General features: G+C 46.2%; 1 protein-coding gene across 6 annotated transcripts in view; it reads left to right on the plus strand.

The window, feature by feature from the left end:
* The window catches only part of DNAH9 (dynein axonemal heavy chain 9), a 199,429-nt gene that overhangs the window by 86,312 nt on the left and 94,513 nt on the right, over positions 1 to 18,604 (plus strand). For 5 of the 6 annotated variants that reach the window (XM_068654543.1, XM_068654540.1, XM_068654542.1 and 2 more), the window contains 5 exons: positions 618 to 760; positions 4,177 to 4,338; positions 5,309 to 5,542; positions 11,870 to 12,130; positions 15,449 to 15,874. In XM_068654543.1, the coding sequence (XP_068510644.1) occupies positions 618 to 760; positions 4,177 to 4,338; positions 5,309 to 5,542; positions 11,870 to 12,130; positions 15,449 to 15,874 (1,226 nt within the window). The remainder of the gene's footprint in view (positions 1 to 617; positions 761 to 4,176; positions 4,339 to 5,308; positions 5,543 to 11,869; positions 12,131 to 15,448; positions 15,875 to 18,604) is intronic. The other variant, XM_068654541.1, reaches the window with a different exon arrangement.

Genomic DNA, 18,604 nt, shown 5'->3' on the forward strand with positions numbered 1-18,604 from the left:
AATTAAATCAGATGCCAGAAAGGAAGCAAATAGGTGATAAACAAAGGAACCCCAAGGGAAGAAAAAAAACAAATAAAAAACACCAACTTGGTTGGGCATGTTTATGGCAATCAGTTGTATAACAGTTAGCTTGTAGAAATTTTTGAAAGGTTTCTAAAAAGTTTTTGAAAAATTTCTAAAAGTTCATCTTTTAGAAAGTTTTACTGCCCTGGGAGTTATTTGAAAGCTATGGAAATGTCATTGAACAGCTGCAGACTGTACACGTATCAAATTCATTTGCAAAACTAAAATGATTTAATTATCACATAAAGCATATTAGGTATTTGATTTTTCTGTAATCAAATTAGCACCGTAAATCAGAAAAAAAAAAAAAAAAAAGACTTTCTATATTTTAACTCTCTTCTATGTTTGCTTACCCTGGGCTTTTATAAGAAAGTTGGCTCTCGCAAGTGTTTATTTTTTAGCAGAATGACCTTCTGTGCCACCTCCCTACTGCTGGGGCTCTTGGGTGCCTGTTGTGATGGCTTTTCTGTGGGAAGGGAGGCACCTGTTCCACTTTGCTCTAAGACAGCAGCAAAATCCAGGCCAGCAAACCAAATTGTACCCTCTTCTCGTAGGTGAAATCCCCGACCTCTTCCCAGATGATGAAGTCGAAAACATCATCAATAGTGTGAGGAATGAAGTCAAAGGCCAGGGCCTGGTGGACTCCAGGGACGCTTGCTGGAAGTTCTTTATAGAGCGTGTTCGACGACAGCTGAAGGTGAGACAGTGGCTGGGGGAGTTTGGGTCCTTGCCATTCGACCTCAGTGCAGGGGCACGGGCTGGCAGTCCTTTGGGCTATGTTGTAAGGACATCAGCCTGCAGCCTGAAGGCTTTTCTGCCTGTTTGTGTTGTGATTCTCTCAGCAAGTACTGAAGCATAAAAATCACTGTCTGTAGTCATCACCTTTCGGGCTTTAGACAGCGCTATGGGAGTTGCAAGTTTCCTCTTTCAAGAGCTGAGCAGAACCAGCCTTTCCATTTTCAAAGTAATGCACTGGGGGTTCAGCTGGGGTGCATCAGGACTGAGTCTTGCTGCTAGGATAAGTTGCACAGGGAATCCATCTTCAAGTTGTTGACAATCCATAGCCAGAATAATTTAGAAAACATTATCTTAAAACCAGAGCTCTGGGAACTGAGTGGGCATGACATGCATTCAGGATTTCTTTGATTGCAGACCATATTCCCAGCCTTATAAAGGCCTTATATATATGTCCAAATATCCTAAGACAATTTTGATACTTTTCATAGAATCATAGAATGGCTCATAGAAGGGACCTTAAAGATCATCTAGTTCCAAACCCACCTCCCACCAGACCAGATTGCTCCAGGACACATCCAGCCTGGCCTTGAATACCTCCAGGGATGGGGCACCCACAGCTTCTCTGGGTAGCCTGGGACGGGGCCTCACCACCCTCACAGTAAAGATTGTTTCAGTTATGTCTAAACCTACTCTCTTTTAGTTTAAAGCTATTTCCCCTTGTCCTATCACTATGCGCCCTGACACAGAGTCCTTCCTCAGCTTTCCTGCAGCCCACTTTAGGCACTGGCAGGCCGCTGTGTGGTGTCCCCAGAGCCTTCACAGGCTGAACAACCCCAAATCTCTCAGTTTGTCTTTATAGGGGAGGTGCTCCAGCCCATTGATCATCTTCGTGACATCCTCTGGACTCATTCTACCAGCTCCACGTCCTTCTTGTGCTGGGGGCCTGGAGCTGAGCGCAGGGCTCCAGGTGGGGCCTGACGAGAGCACAGCAGAGGGGGACAATCCCCTCCTCGTCTTGCTGCCATGCTGCTGGGGTGCAGACCAGGGTGCAGTTGGCTTTCTGGGCTGCAAGTGCACATTGCTGGCTCATGTGGAGCTTCTCATCCACCAACAGACCCAGGTGTTTGTCCTCAGGGCTGCTCTCAGTCTGCAGGGTCCCAGACGAGAGAGTCAAGGTGGGTGATGAGAGATGATTTGACCTTTCCTTAGTGAAGACAGGTCCTTCTTCCTAGTGTTTGGTTTGTGTTGGTGGCACATGTTCACTGAGGTGGGGTGGCCTGTTCCACTTTTGACGTAAGTAGGTCCATGTTTAGCATAGGGAACAGGTGGAAAACTGAGCTTTGGGGGAAGATTTGGGGATCATGCCACAGTGCAGGTAACCAAGGAGAAGGAATCCAGTCCTCCTCCTCCTCCTGCCAGTGTGAAGGAGAATTTCTGACAGGCACCAAGGCTGTTTTGTTGCTCTTCTAGCACAGTGGTTGTCGTCTGCCCCTCTCTGAATGTATTTCCCTTGGCTGTTCAGGTACACTGGAAGGACAGTGTGGATGTGATTTCCTTTAGGCTGATCTGTTTTCCTTGTCTGCCCTTCTCCTTAATGGCATTTAGAACAGATGGATGGGAAGTGCTGTTTATTTTCTCCAGCATTTCATGACAGCATCGTGCACTGTGCAGAAAGCTGATCAAACCATTGCTGGCCCAGGGTGTGCTGATCCTCAGGGAGCAGCACAGCAGTGGGACTTGGCCTGATGGAGCATTAGCACCAGTAAACCTTCTGCATCTTTGTCTTGGGAGAGCAGTGCAGGTGCAGAAGAGGGCTTTTGTGCATGGGTGTTTTCCTGAAGCTTGCCTGGCCCTCAGAGAGCAGCACAGAGGTGCCTGAGGCTTATGCTTGAAGGTGTAGGAAGGTTTTCTACATGATTGTCCCGTGTGTGAGCACACAGTGACTCTGTCAGAGGAGCAGCAGTTCTGAGTCCAGCTGCATCTTCTGAGATGGACGTGAAAGTGGTTGTGTTATAGGCTGGCTTTCATAGCTTCTTAAAAAGTGTTTTTGGCCCATGTTGAAGGTGTTGTTGACACCTTATAGAGATGTCCAAGTCGATGGCAGCCTGCCCCATGGCACTCATGAGGCTGTGCAGGTACCAGCCAGGGCTGACAAGCTGGAGAGGGGTGATTCATTGATTCATTATGCTGCTTTCCACACTGGCTTTTGCTCAGATACTGCTACTTCACTGTGTGGTGTAAACCTGCCCATGTCCTTGTTTGTGTCTGTTTAGCAGAGCCTGTAAATCCAACAAGAGGGGGCTTATAGGAAAAGGCTCGTGATGGATGGTGGTGGCAGATTTTGGTCCTTGTGACTTACTTTGCTGTTAAAGCTGGTGGTGGGCAGCAGAGAGGAAAGGCAAGTTGCCTTGTCCTAACTTCACACCCTAGGCAAGAATGCTGCCTCTAGAAAAGGGAGAGGTGGTGCCTTCCTGGGATCAAGGTAGCAGGGGAAGGAAGGACCAGTCTGCAGGGAGAGGCAGGTGGAAGAGGGAAGGATGCAGAATACAGAGAGGACCAAAAAAAGTTCAGGGCTGGGAGGGTGCTAAGCAGAGGAGGGGTCAGGCCCCAGAGTAATGAAAAAGATATTTTGCGGAGACCCCAAGGCTCTGCTGTTTAGTACAACACAGAAGCTTTAAGCAGTTGTTGGGCTGAAAAAAAAAAAAGCCTGGAAAACAAAAGGTCTGCTGTGTGGAAATGCAATGAGCAGGGAAAACACATTCCCAAATGCTTTTACTTCCATTCCACTTTGATTTTTCCCTATTAAAAATAATAATAATAATAATAAAAAGGTAGATAAATAAATAAGCTTGATAAAAACAGACTTTGAGTTTGAGCCACATTAGACCTTTTCAGAGCTGGCTGTTGGGGAAATCATCCATGCAGACCTGCCTCAAAACCGTGGTCCTGCCAGGAGAATTTAGATCCATTCACTTTAATTCCTTGTTGCACCAATTCGATCTGGATGCTTGTTCCCTGCCGGGCGAAGCTTTGTGTCACTGCTATGGTGGTGAAGAGTGGTTATACAAAACCCTGGCTGCAGCCTTGGAAGTGTGCCAGGCTGCTGCTTTTGACCATAGCAGCACTTAATGCTACTGCTTGTTTTTATTGCAGAGAAAAAAAAAAGTGTTTACTGCTAGACTACGCCTTTTCAACGCCAGGCTCACTGGTTTAAAGTGCAAGGGCTCAAGGATTGAGGTTACTGTACCCTTAGGTGCTGGCATGAGGTCTCCCTTTGGAAATGGTTGGAGGAGCCTGGGCTGGGCTGTGTGCCTGGAGCTGGGCCTCTCCTCCCCGCTGTGCCTTCTCAGCTTCTCCTTTCTCTGGGCTCCTCAGGTCGCACTGTGTTTTTCACCTGTTGGCAGCAAGCTGCGAGTGCGCAGCAGGAGGTTCCCTGCCATCGTGAGCTGCACGGCGATAGACTGGTTCCAGGAGTGGCCACGGGAGGCCCTTGAGTCTGTCAGCCTCCGTTTCCTGCACGAGACAGAGGCTGTGGAGGTGAGCATCTCGCCTGGCCCTCAACCAGAGGTGCCCGCGCTGTGCCTGGCTTTGAGCTCCTCTGCAGGGTGCAAGTGTTGGCATGGCTGTGTGGTGCTGGTGGCTGCCAGGTGTGGCCACATCCCTCTGTTTAGTGGAGGCGGTACACTGTAAGATGAGGAGAGTATTGCAAAGGATGCTCTGCTTGCCTTCCTTGCCCACAGGCTTTCGTCCAGGACATCTGGATGACTTTGTAGAGGAATTGCTGGCAGCATCATACTATGTTAAATTTAATTGAGTAAAGTTTGTGAAATATGGGCCAGGTGTTTCAGAGAGTAGCATGGACCTTAGCAGAAGCAGGGCCACAGCCACCAAGCTCACGTGTATTTATACACTTATGGTATTGTCAGCGAGATGATTGCCTTGCTAGCAAGAAAGGCAGCTTACAAATCAGTGCAGAAAATAACCCAATGGTTCTGATTATTCCAGGGAACAAATGCTTTTCTCTCCACATGCGTATCCGAGAGTCTGTAATTCTCAAGGGTAAAAAGATGTCAAGTCCTTATTGATGAGAACCTGCTACTGGACTAATGGAGATGCAATTCTGTTTATTTTTGGGGGACAGAATTTTGGAAGAATAAAGTCTATAGTGTTTCTTTTTATATGTACACTTTACCTATTTATACAGAAGAAAAGCCCAAAGTTCTACATAAAAGGGTGTTATTTTATAGAGTTGAATGCTAGAAAAATTGCTTGGTATAAGATAAAGTAAGAGATAAAAAGATACAAAAAGAGGTATAAAGAACATGAGCAGCTGAAGTTATTTTAGAGATAACAAATGAAAAGGGATCAACTCAGATCTGTTATGCCCTAGATTTTTCTGCAGCAGTATAAAACGTTAATAAATTCCTTTATATATGGCACAGGTCTGCACTATGTACAGTTGTTCTGTGTAAAATATTTTCTCCTTGTCCTCTCATCTTACTTTCAGGCTTCAGTGAAAGATTCAATAAGCAAATTCATGGCCTATGCTCACATGACTGTCAATGAGATATCCCGATTGTATCTGAGCAATGAACGGCGATATAACTACACCACTCCCAAGTCATTTCTTGAGCAAATCAAGCTCTATCAGAATTTGCTACTGAAAAAGGGCAGGGATTTAACAGCAAAAATGGAGCGACTGGAGAATGGCCTGGAGAAGCTCAACAGCACTTCTGCCCAGGTGAGAAAACCCTGTTGGTTAAACACTGCTGGTTTTCCTTGTTTGGTTCAAAGGAGAGCTTGACAGGCTGATGCTGTACAGCATGTAAAATTTGTGCTAGCTCTGGCTCTAGACTGGCTTGAACTGGATTCCTGGAGAAGAAGTTCTGTTCTGTACTGGAAAGAAGGGAAGAGATATATGTGTCATATCTGCTACTTGGGTGGTGCTAATCTTAAATAAAAGATCACAGAAAATAAAATGATATAGGGATACAGCTGGATGCATACATCTTCTTTACATGGTTGTATTTCAGCTGCAGTGACAAAATAGCTTATAAAATACAGGAAGATCATTTATTTTTGGAGTTCCATCCAAGAAATCTAAATAACTTTGGTAAGATTCATGTATTTTATATTAAATAAAGCGTCTTTTTAAAATAAAGCTAATGTTTATTTTTCCTTGTGTTATGTTATCTGTCTTGAAGGAAAGCCAGTGCATGTCTGAAATGTAGATTAGCTGTCCTGAAATCCCCTGCTGAAAGCATCACTGGCGCGCTTCTGTGGTAACGATTAGACGTTGTTCTGAGTATTTCACAACCTCTCTTCAGTGACTCAAACAGCCTTTCAGAGCTTTGCTGTCTACATCTGTTGCTAAACTCCCATTTTCTCTTCATTTCATATTCTATTAACTCTTATAAATGTTCACTTACAAGCTCCTACTGTGGCAAATGGGCCTCTCCTGAAGCTGCTACAATGAAATGCAGAGGTTGGTGTGAATGAAGGACTAGCAGGTTTGACTTCTTTCATATGTGCTCTGGTGGCATAAATCAAGTCTGTCACACTTAACAAGATAGGTGCCTTACTAGAAATTGATATGGGGGCTTTATTAGTACCTCTTGACTCCCATAGCTCACATCTCGCATCAAACAGTTGCTTTCTTCATGGTGCAAGGCAGGTCTTTGAGGACACAGGAGGGCAGCAGGCATGTTTCATGTCCCCTTTGCAGGTTTTAGTACCTCCTTTGAAAGAAGGCAGCTGAGGTTGAACATTAATTATTGGAGACCTCCCATTGTATCTAGTGAAGCCAGCCCGATCTGAAAGCACAGGCCCTCCCTACAAAGCAGACCTTTCATCTGCCTTACCCTTGGAGGCAAATAATTGCACTACCGTGTGTGGTGCTGCTGTTTTTGATGATAGCACAGTGGTGGGCAAGATGGGTTCTGTCTGTTCTCTGTTGAGAGCACCTGATGGGAACCTGGCCTTTTGAGAGGGAACAAGGCCCAGGAGTGTTGGCCGAATGTGGGGACTTTCCTGCGTTCTTCAGGCTTACCTTCACAGGGACATTGCATTGACAAGGGTCTCCTGACAAGCTACAACATAGGTGCTGAGCAGTGGTGGATGGGGGGTGAGATGGGAAGCCACAGCACCTGTGGGGCTTCTCTCTTGGAGGTTTTGCTGTTGCAAAAAGGGTAAAAGAATACAAAGTTCACATCTGGTTGGAGAAAGACAGCTTGTGAAGTTGATTAAAATGCAGAGCAGTCAGGACAAATATGTCAAATTTGTATCTAAAATTAGCACTGGGGGCCTAAAATTAAACACCTAAATTATCAGATGTGTGTGACAGTCAGACAGTCAAAACTGCTGTTGATTTGAAACCAGAGCGTGGATATTTAATGTTACTGGAAATCTTACCAGAAAGTTTGGTCTTGAATGTGGATTTAAGTGTCTGAATTTTAGCATTCAAACATGGAAATGGTTGGGCTAGGAGCTCAGGTGTGCTGGTGGTGCTTAGAAGCAGTACGCTGTGGGTTTGTGTTTTCCACGCAATGAAGGAGGGTTTTGATATCTGGGTGTGACCTGGCTGTGCCTCAGGCCAGAGGACTAGCAGTCCCATTGGCAGCATTCCCCAAGCTCCTGGTGCTTGGGTGCCAGTGAGGAGCTAGTTACGAGTTGTTTGCATTTTTATAGACAGTTCAGTGTGGCCTCAGCATGGGGACACGTGCAGAACACTTTTTGACTTAGCCATTCTAGTTTCAGAATAACCTCTCCCCTTCCTTTTACCCTTCCCCCCCCCAGTTCCATTTTTTTTTTCCTTTTGACATTTGGTCTTCTACTTTTCTTCCAATTTTTCTTCAGAGGAAGTGTTTTTCATTAGCTTGTTAGCCTAACCATCTTTCCCTGAAGATAGTGTCTGTCCTTCTCAGTACACAGAAAAACAGAAGATGGCTTCCAGTTACTAGGACATAATAGATTTGGGAAGGTTTACACAATGAGTCATTTGTTTTTCAGTGGTGTTCACTCTGAAGAGGTCAATGCTCTGCTCAAAGCCCATTGCTGAGTAATTTTGAGAATGACTTCAGTTAATATTGCAAATCTGGATTCCAGATTCAAGTCTTGCTTGCTCTATCAATTAATTGCTGACCTTTGTGATGTATTTTGTGTTCTTGAAACAAGGCAGGGACAATCAGATAAAATGAATCTTCTGGGAGTCTGCCCTCCAGGTTTTCTGTTCTTTAATAATTCCTCTTATTCTGTCCTGGTGGTAGGCAAGTACTTCTTCCTTCCCTGTTGGAGTCACAGTATATTACCCTAGAATATCTCGTTTGCTTTGTTCTTCCCCTTTCTACCTCACATTACTAATTGCTTATCAGCAACTATCCAGGACTCAGGAAGCTGCTCACAGGTTTTTCACATTTCTTACCACAGTTTGAGGCTGAATACTGACATTTTCTGGCCAGTGTTGGTAGTCTTTGTGCTAAGGCACATGCTGGATCTGTCTGCTTACACCTTGGTCTGGTTATTATCCTGATGCTGCCTCTGGGAAGGAGGGTAATAGTGGTCTCTCTTTGCTTTGGGATGATCATCTGATGTGATTTTCCATGCCACCTTCACCTCCATTTGTAGTTGCTCTCTTGTAATTCTTGCTTTCTCCTGCTTACCAGCCATGTGTTACTCGAAAGGAATCTTCTGATTCCACCAGTGCTGGTAGACACTGGAAAAGTCAGCGGTGTTTGTCTTACCTCCCCTGGATGTGGCAATGAATCTTCTGCAACGTGTCTGAGTTTTTATTCATAAAGTGTGTCCCATGGCTGCTCCACTGTTTGATGTAACGGCCTGTGCCTTTGAAGATGTGTAAATGCCCAGCCCTGTGCTCTTGTTCAGGACATAAAATAGTCTCTTTCTGCTACTCTGTGTGGAGCTGCTTCTCACCCTGTGGCCCCGGAGGCCCCGTTGTACATGCCTGTGGCTACATGTCAGATGCCCAGACCATGTGCACCCTTGCCCCTGTGCCTTTTAGTGCCTTCCTGGGCTCTGTCTTGCAGACTGTGTTTCTGATTTTCAGCCTTCCCATCCCATTGAGTATTCACTGTTTCCTTTGCACTGAGCCCAGATGAATAGGGATTCTTGGCTTCGGTCTCCAGAATGGCTCTTGTTTGTCTCCATCAGTCTTCATCTTCTCCATCTGAGCACCAGCTCCAAAGAAGAGGTACTAAGTGACGTGGTATTTTCCATGCTGTTCTCCATTTGTATTGTGCTGTTTAGTGCATCACGTTCCTTTCTGGGCTTTGCTGGTAGCCCCAAGCAGGAGCATCATGGAGCTGACTTCAACATGACCAGAGAAGAACAACCTAGAAGTATGCTCAAAGGATTGACCTGGAGCTGACCCGCTCCAAATCTGAACAGTTTATAACATTTCTGTATTTTTGTGGGGGAGTAGACTAGGGGCATGGGGTTGTCGGTGCAAGAAGTGAGGCTGTGTGACTGCTGGTGAAGTTCTGGGCTATGAGAAGGCAGAAGATGGGAGCTATGCTGGGAAGGTTTTCTGCACATCCCTAGATAGTAGGTGTTAGTGATGGTCAGGCTTGGCCACTTCTGGATTTGGAAACCTAGTTTAATAGCTGAAAATATGACAGGCTTCTGGGTTTTCCGTCCCAAACAAACAACCCCTCCCCCAACTTATCTCTATGTACAAGAGCTTTTTGGATAGAAGCTCCTTCTTGGTGTGAGAGGTGGGAAGTTTGGTACCTTCTGTTACTGTGAGCTCTGTAGACAGAGGAGAACTTTTCACGCTTCTGTTCCTAACAGAGCTCTGCTGGGGATGGCTCCATGTGCCAGTGACAGGAGCACAATTATGGCTTCTGCTGTGCCTGTGCCTTCCTGAAGGTAACGACATGAGGTCTCCCAGCAGAGTGCCCACATATGGGCAGTAGGATGTGCAGAAAGGGAAAAATGGATGTGACAGACCGTTTGCTTTAGTTTGAAGTGAAACTTGTCTGCTGTGCTAAAGGGGTGAAACTGGAGGAGTAAGGTCATCAGTTTGTGTTCCTGGCACTACCCCCAGGAACTTAGTGAGGACAGTGAGTTTGATTATTTAGGTATTGCTGATGTTTCTTTCTATCCACTGCACAAACACTGAAATTGTCCCTGCTCAACTGCATTTGAGCTTTAGCCTCATTGGTTAAAAAAAAAAAAAAAAAAAAAAAAAGATTTACTTAACACATTCACATATGTTGCTGTAGGTAAGGAAGGCTTCAGGTCACCAAACGTCCCCTAGATGTGGTGAGCTCTAATGGTTCAGCAGAGCCCCAGGTTAATGTCACAGCTCCAACCAGAACTGTTCTGCTGGGAATTTAACATGTAACCCAAACCAGCTGGGCAGGTGCCTTCTCTGTAGCGCACACTTCTGTGTGTCCAGACATTAGGATTTCTTTCAGGCAGAGCCCTAACTGAATTTCCTGCTCTTTTTTAATCCCAACAATACGTGCTTGGCTGAAAGCGGGTTTTGTCAGACTGTTCTCACAGGCTGTGCTGGGGACTGAGTTTACATCTGTTCCTTTTGTAGAGCTGTTGGGAGCTAGTGGGTTTTAATCCCTTGTTTGTCTTGTCCTGGTCGTGTAAACCCATAGAGCTGCCGTTCATATGTGCATTCCACACATGATAACTGATTTGGGGCAGAAGGTCACAAGCCAGATCTACGATCAGCAAAGCCTCCCTCTTCAATTTCCTGCAATCTCAGAAGATTTAGAGCTGCACAAGAGGTTGCTCTCTGTTTGCTGACTGAAGGGATTACATGCTCCTGCGAGCCTGGAGCCATTTGGATTTACAGGCGTGTCTTTGTGCTGGTTAAAACAGCATTGTAGCACTGGGCAGCAGGAGATGGAAATGCAGTGTGCAGTGCAGGAGCACAATGAGATTCCAAAGAAACTGCTCTCCACTCGAAGCTGATGATGAACGTCAATAGCCTCAGTTTATGTGGCTGTCGAATTGTTCTCTCATGTCTTATATAAAAATGGAATTATCAACAAAAGCAAGCGTCTGACTTTCCTTGTAGTGCTTTTACATGGTAAAGACGTACCCAAAAGCTATAAACAATCCTTTATGAGCTCAACCACAGGACAGTGAAAGACTCCGCAGTCTGCACAGAGGCTTTGTAAAATTATTGAAATAGTCAAAATTTGGAGAGAAAACAGTTGGTTTTAGAGATAAAGCTTCTGTCCTTAAATGAGAGCCAGTGTGAGCATCCCCACTGTGTGGCACTTCAGCCATCTCTGGAGGGGGCAGCTGCCCTGCAGGGTATGAGCAGCCACTCAGTGAGTGTGGGGCAGGGTGCCCGTGGAGTGAGCAGGGGGCTCGGGGAGCACTGGCTCCTGGTGCACGGCTCCTCAAACCCAGCACACAGCAAACACTGCTTGCTCTGTTCACTGGTGTCGAGGTTGAGAAAAGAAAACGTGGATGGATCGTAGCATGTGTTGTCTCATTGCAAAACATCGCAAAGGAATGCCTCCTCTATGGGGTATGCAATGTAACATCAGATCTTGTGTTGAAAGATGGGTGAAAACCGTCTGTGTTTGGCTTGTTAACAAGAGCAGCTTGCTGCAAGTATCTAGTGGAGCTCCTGTGTTGTGCAAAAATAATTCCAGGAACATCTAACCTGAAGTCTTCCACTTTCCTCAGTGGATCCTGCTAAAAGCGGTGTTTGCTTTGCCCTTGTACCTTTGTCCTGTTCCCAAGCAGAGGCAACAAGGGATGTCTGAGTCAGCATCCCGTAGCAGCTCATCCTGCTGGTGCTGCTTTCTTCCTTACTGGGTTCCTTGCTGCTTGCAGGCTGCTGCAGTGTGTGCACCATGCACGTTCTCACTGCCCCTTACCTGAGCAACCTGGAGCAAAGGAGAGTTGCAATGTCCTGCTGATGGCTAGAAGCACTGCTTTTCTGTGTGCCCAGGGCATTGCTCGCTTTATAAATGGGCCCTCTGTGCTGCTCAGCCCCACTTGAGTGTAAGCCCATGCTGCTGAGCAGGGTGGGGAGCACGATTCTGAGCATTTGTGTACACACATTTCTTTTCTCCAGGTGGATGACCTGAAGGCCAAGTTGGCAGCCCAAGAAGCGGAGCTGAAGCAGAAGAATGATGATGCTGACAAGCTGATCCATGTGGTGGGCATGGAGACGGAGAAAGTGAGCAGGGAGAAGGCAGTCGCTGATGAGGAGGAGCAGAAAGTGGCACTCATCACCCAAGAGGTTGAGCAGAAACAGAAGGACTGTGAAGAGGACCTGGCCAAAGCTGAGCCTGCCCTGGAGGCTGCCCAGGCCGCTCTGAACACCCTCAACAAGGTAGGGCAAAGGCTCACATGGAAAGCCAGTTCCTCTTTCCCCTCTGCAGTGGGGGCTGTCGCTGCCATCCTCTGGCTCAAGTTTTGGGGCATCACATTGGTCAGGGTGGAGGTGCCAGGACCAGCAGTGCTGAAGCCTGCAAAACTGTGCATCACCAGGACAGCCTGCACGTACCTAACACGTCTGTCTGCTGGTGGGTGAGCAGGCCTGGTGTTGCTGTCTGTGATGTTTTGTTTTGGTGCAAGAGAGAGCATTGGCACTGTTCACTCTGGGTATTTCTATGCAAGTGCACAGCCAGCCCAGCGGGAGCTGACAACCACAATGCTGATCTCGCTTGATACAAGAAGTGCTGGCAGTGAAGTCTCATTCATTCCCTGTTTGGGTATGTCCAGCACCGAGGTGCTGAGATGTGTTGTGGTGTTCAACAGTGCCTCTGGGCAGGGCAGCACACTGTCCTGGGCAGGCAATCTCTCGGTAGAGCCAGATGTTGCTGCAGGCAAGACCACAGAATCATAGTATGTCTACTATTGGCATTGGAAGGGACCTACAAGGATCATTGAGTCCAGCTCCTGGCACCACACAGGTCTACCCAAAAATTCAGAGCATGTGACTAAGTGCACAGTCCAAATGCTTCTTAAACCACTCCAAGGGAAGAAGCCCTTGGGGATATCAGTAACCAGGAGGTAGTCCCCTGCAGTCAGAGTGGTCCCAAAGCCAGTGATTTAAGGAAGGCTTTTGGTACCTTGGAATGTTTTTTACTTCAAGAGTGCTCCAGGAATGCCTGTTTGTAGCCCTACACTGAAATGTGCCCCAGAGACACGTCCCTGCCATTTGTCTTCTGTCTGCGGTGTGCGCAGCATCTAGAGCAGCAAACTCCCACTGCACACAAGGCAGAGAAGTGGCCATGCACCATGTAAAAATCAGATCATAATGTCTCAATCATGCCTCAAATCATGGCTCAGTCATAGCCTTTTTGGAGGAGAAGAAAGGAAGTCATTAGGAGTGTGTTTTCAAAGTGATTACCTTTCAAAAAAGACGTGGCTTTGCAGCGAAGATGTGTTGTTTTGGCTCTCATTCCTGGAAGGGAAAAGACTGTATGAAGGGAAAATGTTTGCCTCCTCATTAGTCTTGGTTTCATGTTGGAGCTGTAGAATATCTCATTAGGCACAGATTAGGGAGATGCTGGGATTTTTCTAGAGACCTGTAAAGCAGTGTTAGCAGGGCATTGGAAGACATGAACTCCTTTACCTGCTGATCTGAGATGCATCAAAGAGCTTGACCTGCTTGCTGACGTGAATAATCATCAATATTTATGTGTGTATGTATAGTTTCTCCCTAATTATCTAAACCATTTTATTTGGACAGTAATCCAAAAGTCAAAAATGCAGACCCAGATATACTATGTTAGAAAACTTGGGAAAACAGGTTTTAGAGACAAAAATGCCCTTTTATTTCTTGGAGTGCTGTTTGCTCCCCCATGAAGCTGCCTGGGCTCTTTCTCAGTATCCACATCCCCTGGGCCCTAGAATGCAGGACATGGGACTCCACTCCATTTTGGCATCTCGTTCTCCTTTTGAGGGGGGAAATCACAGCACACCAACCTGGGGACTGCCTTCCCCTGCTGTGGGTAAGTGTTTGGCATGGAGCAGTTCTCCAAGAGGAGGTAGCAGCTGTCCTGCAGAGGCAGGTGGGCAGCCCATGCTGCTTGGCCAGCACTGTACGGTTTCTGCACAGGAGACAATGAGTCAAAGAGAGTGATGGTATCTAAAGCAGTGACCCTCCTGCACTGTTGCCTTCAAGGAATATCCCCTGAGATGATCCAGAGGCATTCAGGGATGCCACAGCAGTTGGTGTTTCTGAAGCAGGCAGCACTAAATGCAAGCATTCTCACAGTCTAGGTCTGGTTCCTATCCTAGAGATGCGTCAATGTGTGGAAGAATAATTCAGAGCAATTTATTGAATTGCCCTGTGACAGAGCACTCACTGCTTAGTGAAAAAGGAGCGGTACCAGTACAGCATCCCACTTACAGTGAGCTACAGGTTGTTGAACCAAGGGCTGATGTCAGAGCCCTCCCAGCTACCCCAAGCAGCACAGCCCATAGCGGCCATGGTCCTGGCCAAACTGGGCAGGGGATGGGATGGAGAAGGGCTTTCAGATGTGCTCCTCTCTGCTCACAGTCAGCTCCATGTCACTGAGCATGTTAATTACGGACATTTTATACTGCAAATGTACATGGCTCCCAGGGGTCTGTCTCTATCAGCTTGGTTATTAACAAAAGCTAACAGCAAGCAGAGACCACATTTGGTAACAGCTTCCTAGCAGACACCTTTATCCCAAAAAGGAATGCTCAAAGAAACCAAACTTGTTTCAGAGTGAAGCTGATGAACTTCAGAAAATACAGAACAGAGAATATGGAGTAAAAGCTATTGAGTAGAAATAGGGAATACAGAAGTTCTTGGACAGATATTTCCTAAACTGGTGTTGACACAGCCATTATCCTTGTTTCAATATAGCATGGCATCTGAGAGCAGCTGATTTACCTGTACTGCTTTTTCCTACAGAAAATTTAACTTGTGTATGCACAGAGAGGATTTTAAGTGTCAGCTGAGTTTTATGCTTAGGTTAAGATCTGCCCTGCTTGACGTTAGGGTTTTGGTAAAACCACCTGTGTTGACAGCGCAAGTGTGCCCCAGGGATCAACCGATCCCATCTGAGAGACAAACAGCTCTCTCTTCGGGGGCACTGCCTGTTCACAGCACTGACTGCTGTCCTGGTGAAGGCTCTTGGTTAAAGGGCCTAAATTCGAGCTGGATGATGGATCCAGTGGATCCATGCAAACATAATGCATATGATGATGGATGCACGCAAACTGAGTGCATGGGTGTCTCTGGCATTGGGAATAGCTGAGCCCAAGGGGAAGCTCTGTGAGGCAGTTTCGGAGGGGCTGGAGGCTGTTATGTAGAGGTTATTTGGAAAGGTTTTTCTTTTCCTGATCCCATGCTACTGAGAGTGCATAAAACTCCTTTCTCTAGAGCCCTGGCTGAGTTGCTCTGGGCAGAGGGGCAGGACCCAGGCAAAGGTTGAGAATTTCTGGAGGAAAACTGTGCTGTGCTTGTGTTGGGTGAGATACTAAGAGCTGGATGTGGGAGACGAGCACATGCTATAAACATGCACGGTGGTGATTTAGAGACCTTAGTGTTAATGCTGAGCAAAACCCAGTCTATCAGATCAATAGCTTGGGAGCCTGACTCTATTAGCAGTGAAACAAAAAGAAATCCCATTCATTTTTGTCTAAAAACCTTGTTTTCCCTTTTCAGAAGAATCTGACAGAACTGAGGTCCTTTGGGTCACCACCTCCGGCTGTCAGCAATGTCACTGCTGCTGTGATGGTGCTGATGGCCCCAGGAGGAAAGATTCCCAAGGACAGGAGCTGGAAGGCAGCAAAAGCTGCCATGGCCAGGGTGGATGGGTTCCTGGACTCTTTGATCAAGTTCGACAAGGAGAACATCCATGAGAACTGCCTCAAAGCCCTCCAGCCCTATTTACAAGATCCCAAGTTTAAACCCGAATTTGTGACCACCAAGTCCTATGCTGCAGCTGGCCTCTGCTCTTGGGTGGTGAACATCGTACGCTTCCACGAAGTGTACTGCGAAGTGGAGCCGAAGCGGCAGGCTCTGAGCAAAGCCAACGCGGAGCTGGCGGCTGCCCAGGACAAGCTGGCCAGCATCAAGGCCAAAATTGCCGTAAGTTTGGAAAAGCAAGGCAAGCTGTGGGATGGGCTCACCCCTTAGTGGGACGCACGCAAGTCGCTGCTCTGGGGAGAAATCCTTTACTTTGGAGAAAGCTGCTTCTCCACACTCATGTATTTTTAAAAGGGTAGATCCAAAGATTTGGTAGATTTTAGGTCTTTTACCTTCCTTTTATTGCTGCTTTCTGTGTTTCATCTGTTCTGCTCCAATCATGTTTGTACCTTAACAGAAAAGGCTAGATATTAATTCTTATTATTCCTACCTAATTTTTAAAATGTAATTTGCCTCTAATTGTGAGCCCTCAGAAAACTCGTTATCTCAAACCAGTATGTGTTCCCCGTGTGCTGCACAGGGGCAGAAAAACAGGAACTGGAGGCTGGCTCCCATGGCAGCACAGTTCCTGGTGACGGGCACGTTCTGCAGGATGACGACTGCTCCAGTAGAGTCTAATAATTTGTCACGGCATGGCTCTCTGTCAGCATATATTTGTATTATTCTTAGAATTTTGCTACTTAAGGAAAGAAAAAAAAAAAATCTGAATAGATTAAATTACTGCATGATTAAAAGTGAATTTCTGTGGAGAATAGCCTCCATCCATTCCCGCATAAGATGTTCAAAACCATACTCCTTTTCTCCCCCCGTTCTTGGCCAATATCTACCAATAGCAAAGTGTGGAAAACAGCTCGAGGGCATCCTGCTAGCCTGTCTCTTGTGCAGCAGAGCAGCATCTATCCATGACCTGCTGCTCTCCAGCTCCCTTCTGCCACGAGCAGCCCTCGCTTGTGCTCCAGAATGTGACTTCTTAGGGTGCTGTGGGTCTGGGATCCCTCTTGGTCATGGATGGATCCTCTGGGGCTGTGCTTTCATACTGGCACCACAGGTCATGCAGAATCCCCTTTTGAAACAAAAGTTTGTTATCAGCTGTCTGATGTGGCCCGGCTGCCAAATTTGTGTCTTACAGTAAGTTACGTGACCTTGCAATGTCCCCCTGGCGGGGGCAGCACAGTCCCTCGAAGCTCACTGAATGTGCACCTCTTCTCCTAGCACATCTTCATGTTAGAATATAGCTGACTTTCTTAATACCTCCTAGGGCTGCTTATTCTTTAAATGTTTACTGCCCTTTTAATTAAAAATATTTTTTTAAATCTACAGAGCTCTCTGGTAGTCTCTTCATGCTGCAGATAAGGAAGGGCATGTGCAGCACCTGAGCAGGGATGGATTTAGAGGTCTTTAGACTCTCATCTTCCCGTCTCAGATGTGAAATACGATGCTGGGGAACCAATGACATCCCATTATGTTGTTTATTTACAAAGCTTTTAATACCTAGGCTTTTTTTTTTTTTTTTTTTTTCCCTTTAAAGAAGTAGGATTTTGTTTAAAAAAAAAAAAAAAAGAATGGCAATCTAAGGGGATTTGGTGGTACTCCACTGGCACATACTTGCAAAGCTGACTCTTTTAGGTGAGTTATCCTGCATTTGCAGATGGGCAAAATCTGCTCATTGCGTGGGGGTGGATATGGAGGTATAAGCTTGAATATCAAGCTGGGATATCTTGGGTAGCTTCACTGACGTGATGCTGATTCATACCTGCTTAGAAACAGACACGGAGATGCCAATATACCCACCTTTAGTATTAAATGAAACTATTCTGATCATCCAAAACATTAAGTACCTTCCTCTCTCCTTTGTTTGCTTGGGAAATAAGGTTGGTATGAATCTGGGGAGGGGGAGTGCAGGAGCAAGATGCATGCTGGCAGCTGTGGTGTGAAATATATCAGATATATCACTGATAAATCAGTGTGTACTGGGCTGGGGTACTGCAGGTGGGTTCTGCTCTTTATCAGATCATACATCTTTAATGGTTTTTTATATATATATATATATATATTCAAATATATATATAAAAGTATGCACATATATTCGTATGAATGCCAAGATACAAACATTTTGTGTTATGAATTCCAAGGCAGTTTGAGCAGACTATTTTGTGTTTTTCAAGATACAGGAGAGCTGCAGATTGTTTCTAGTACATAGCTTGGACAGTGTTAAAGTGATTTACAGACAGTTAGCCTAAAACAGTTTGCACTGGCTATAGATAAGATCAATTATTACTTCTATTTCTCTTATCAAAAGTGGAATGCTCCAAGTACTCATGGGAGCTGTTGACTTGTTTAAGACCAAAGTGTAAGCAGGTCTGTCCAAGCAATAGTCTCTCTTTTGCTAGCATGGAGGGACTCCAAGTGGTTTGGGCTCTTTCTGCCCCATCCCAGCCCTGAAGCCCTTTGCAGCCCACCTGCATGTGTGAAGGTCCCACCTAATGCTGTGACCCAGCTTGGGTTCCTCTGGAAGAGCAAAACAGTGTGCAGGAAGCACAGCTTGGAGGTGGCTCCAGCATATCTCTAGTTATTCAAAGAGCCCCTTGGGGTTTTAAGCAACAGCTTGAGGAATCAGCAGAGCCTTGGACTGAGACCAAGGTGGCTGAAGCATCAGGAAACAGAACTGTTTTCTTAGCTGCCCTACTTGTTTCTCATCTGTAGTGTTGGCCATCGGTACTTGGTCATCAGGACCACTTGGCCTATCTTTCCCAGTTCAAATTCACATCAGGGCAGAGCCCCAGATAAACTGCCTTTTTGTGTTCTTTGTTTCTGTTCCCTGCAGATGAGGTGGGCTACAAGCACGTGAAATTGCTCAGCATGTTGCTGCTCTGAGCTTCATCCCAGGTGCCA

The sequence above is a fragment of the Anas acuta genome, chromosome 18 (genome assembly GCF_963932015.1).
Source record: "Anas acuta chromosome 18, bAnaAcu1.1, whole genome shotgun sequence".
In the NCBI taxonomy this organism is placed as follows: Eukaryota; Metazoa; Chordata; class Aves; order Anseriformes; family Anatidae; genus Anas; species Anas acuta.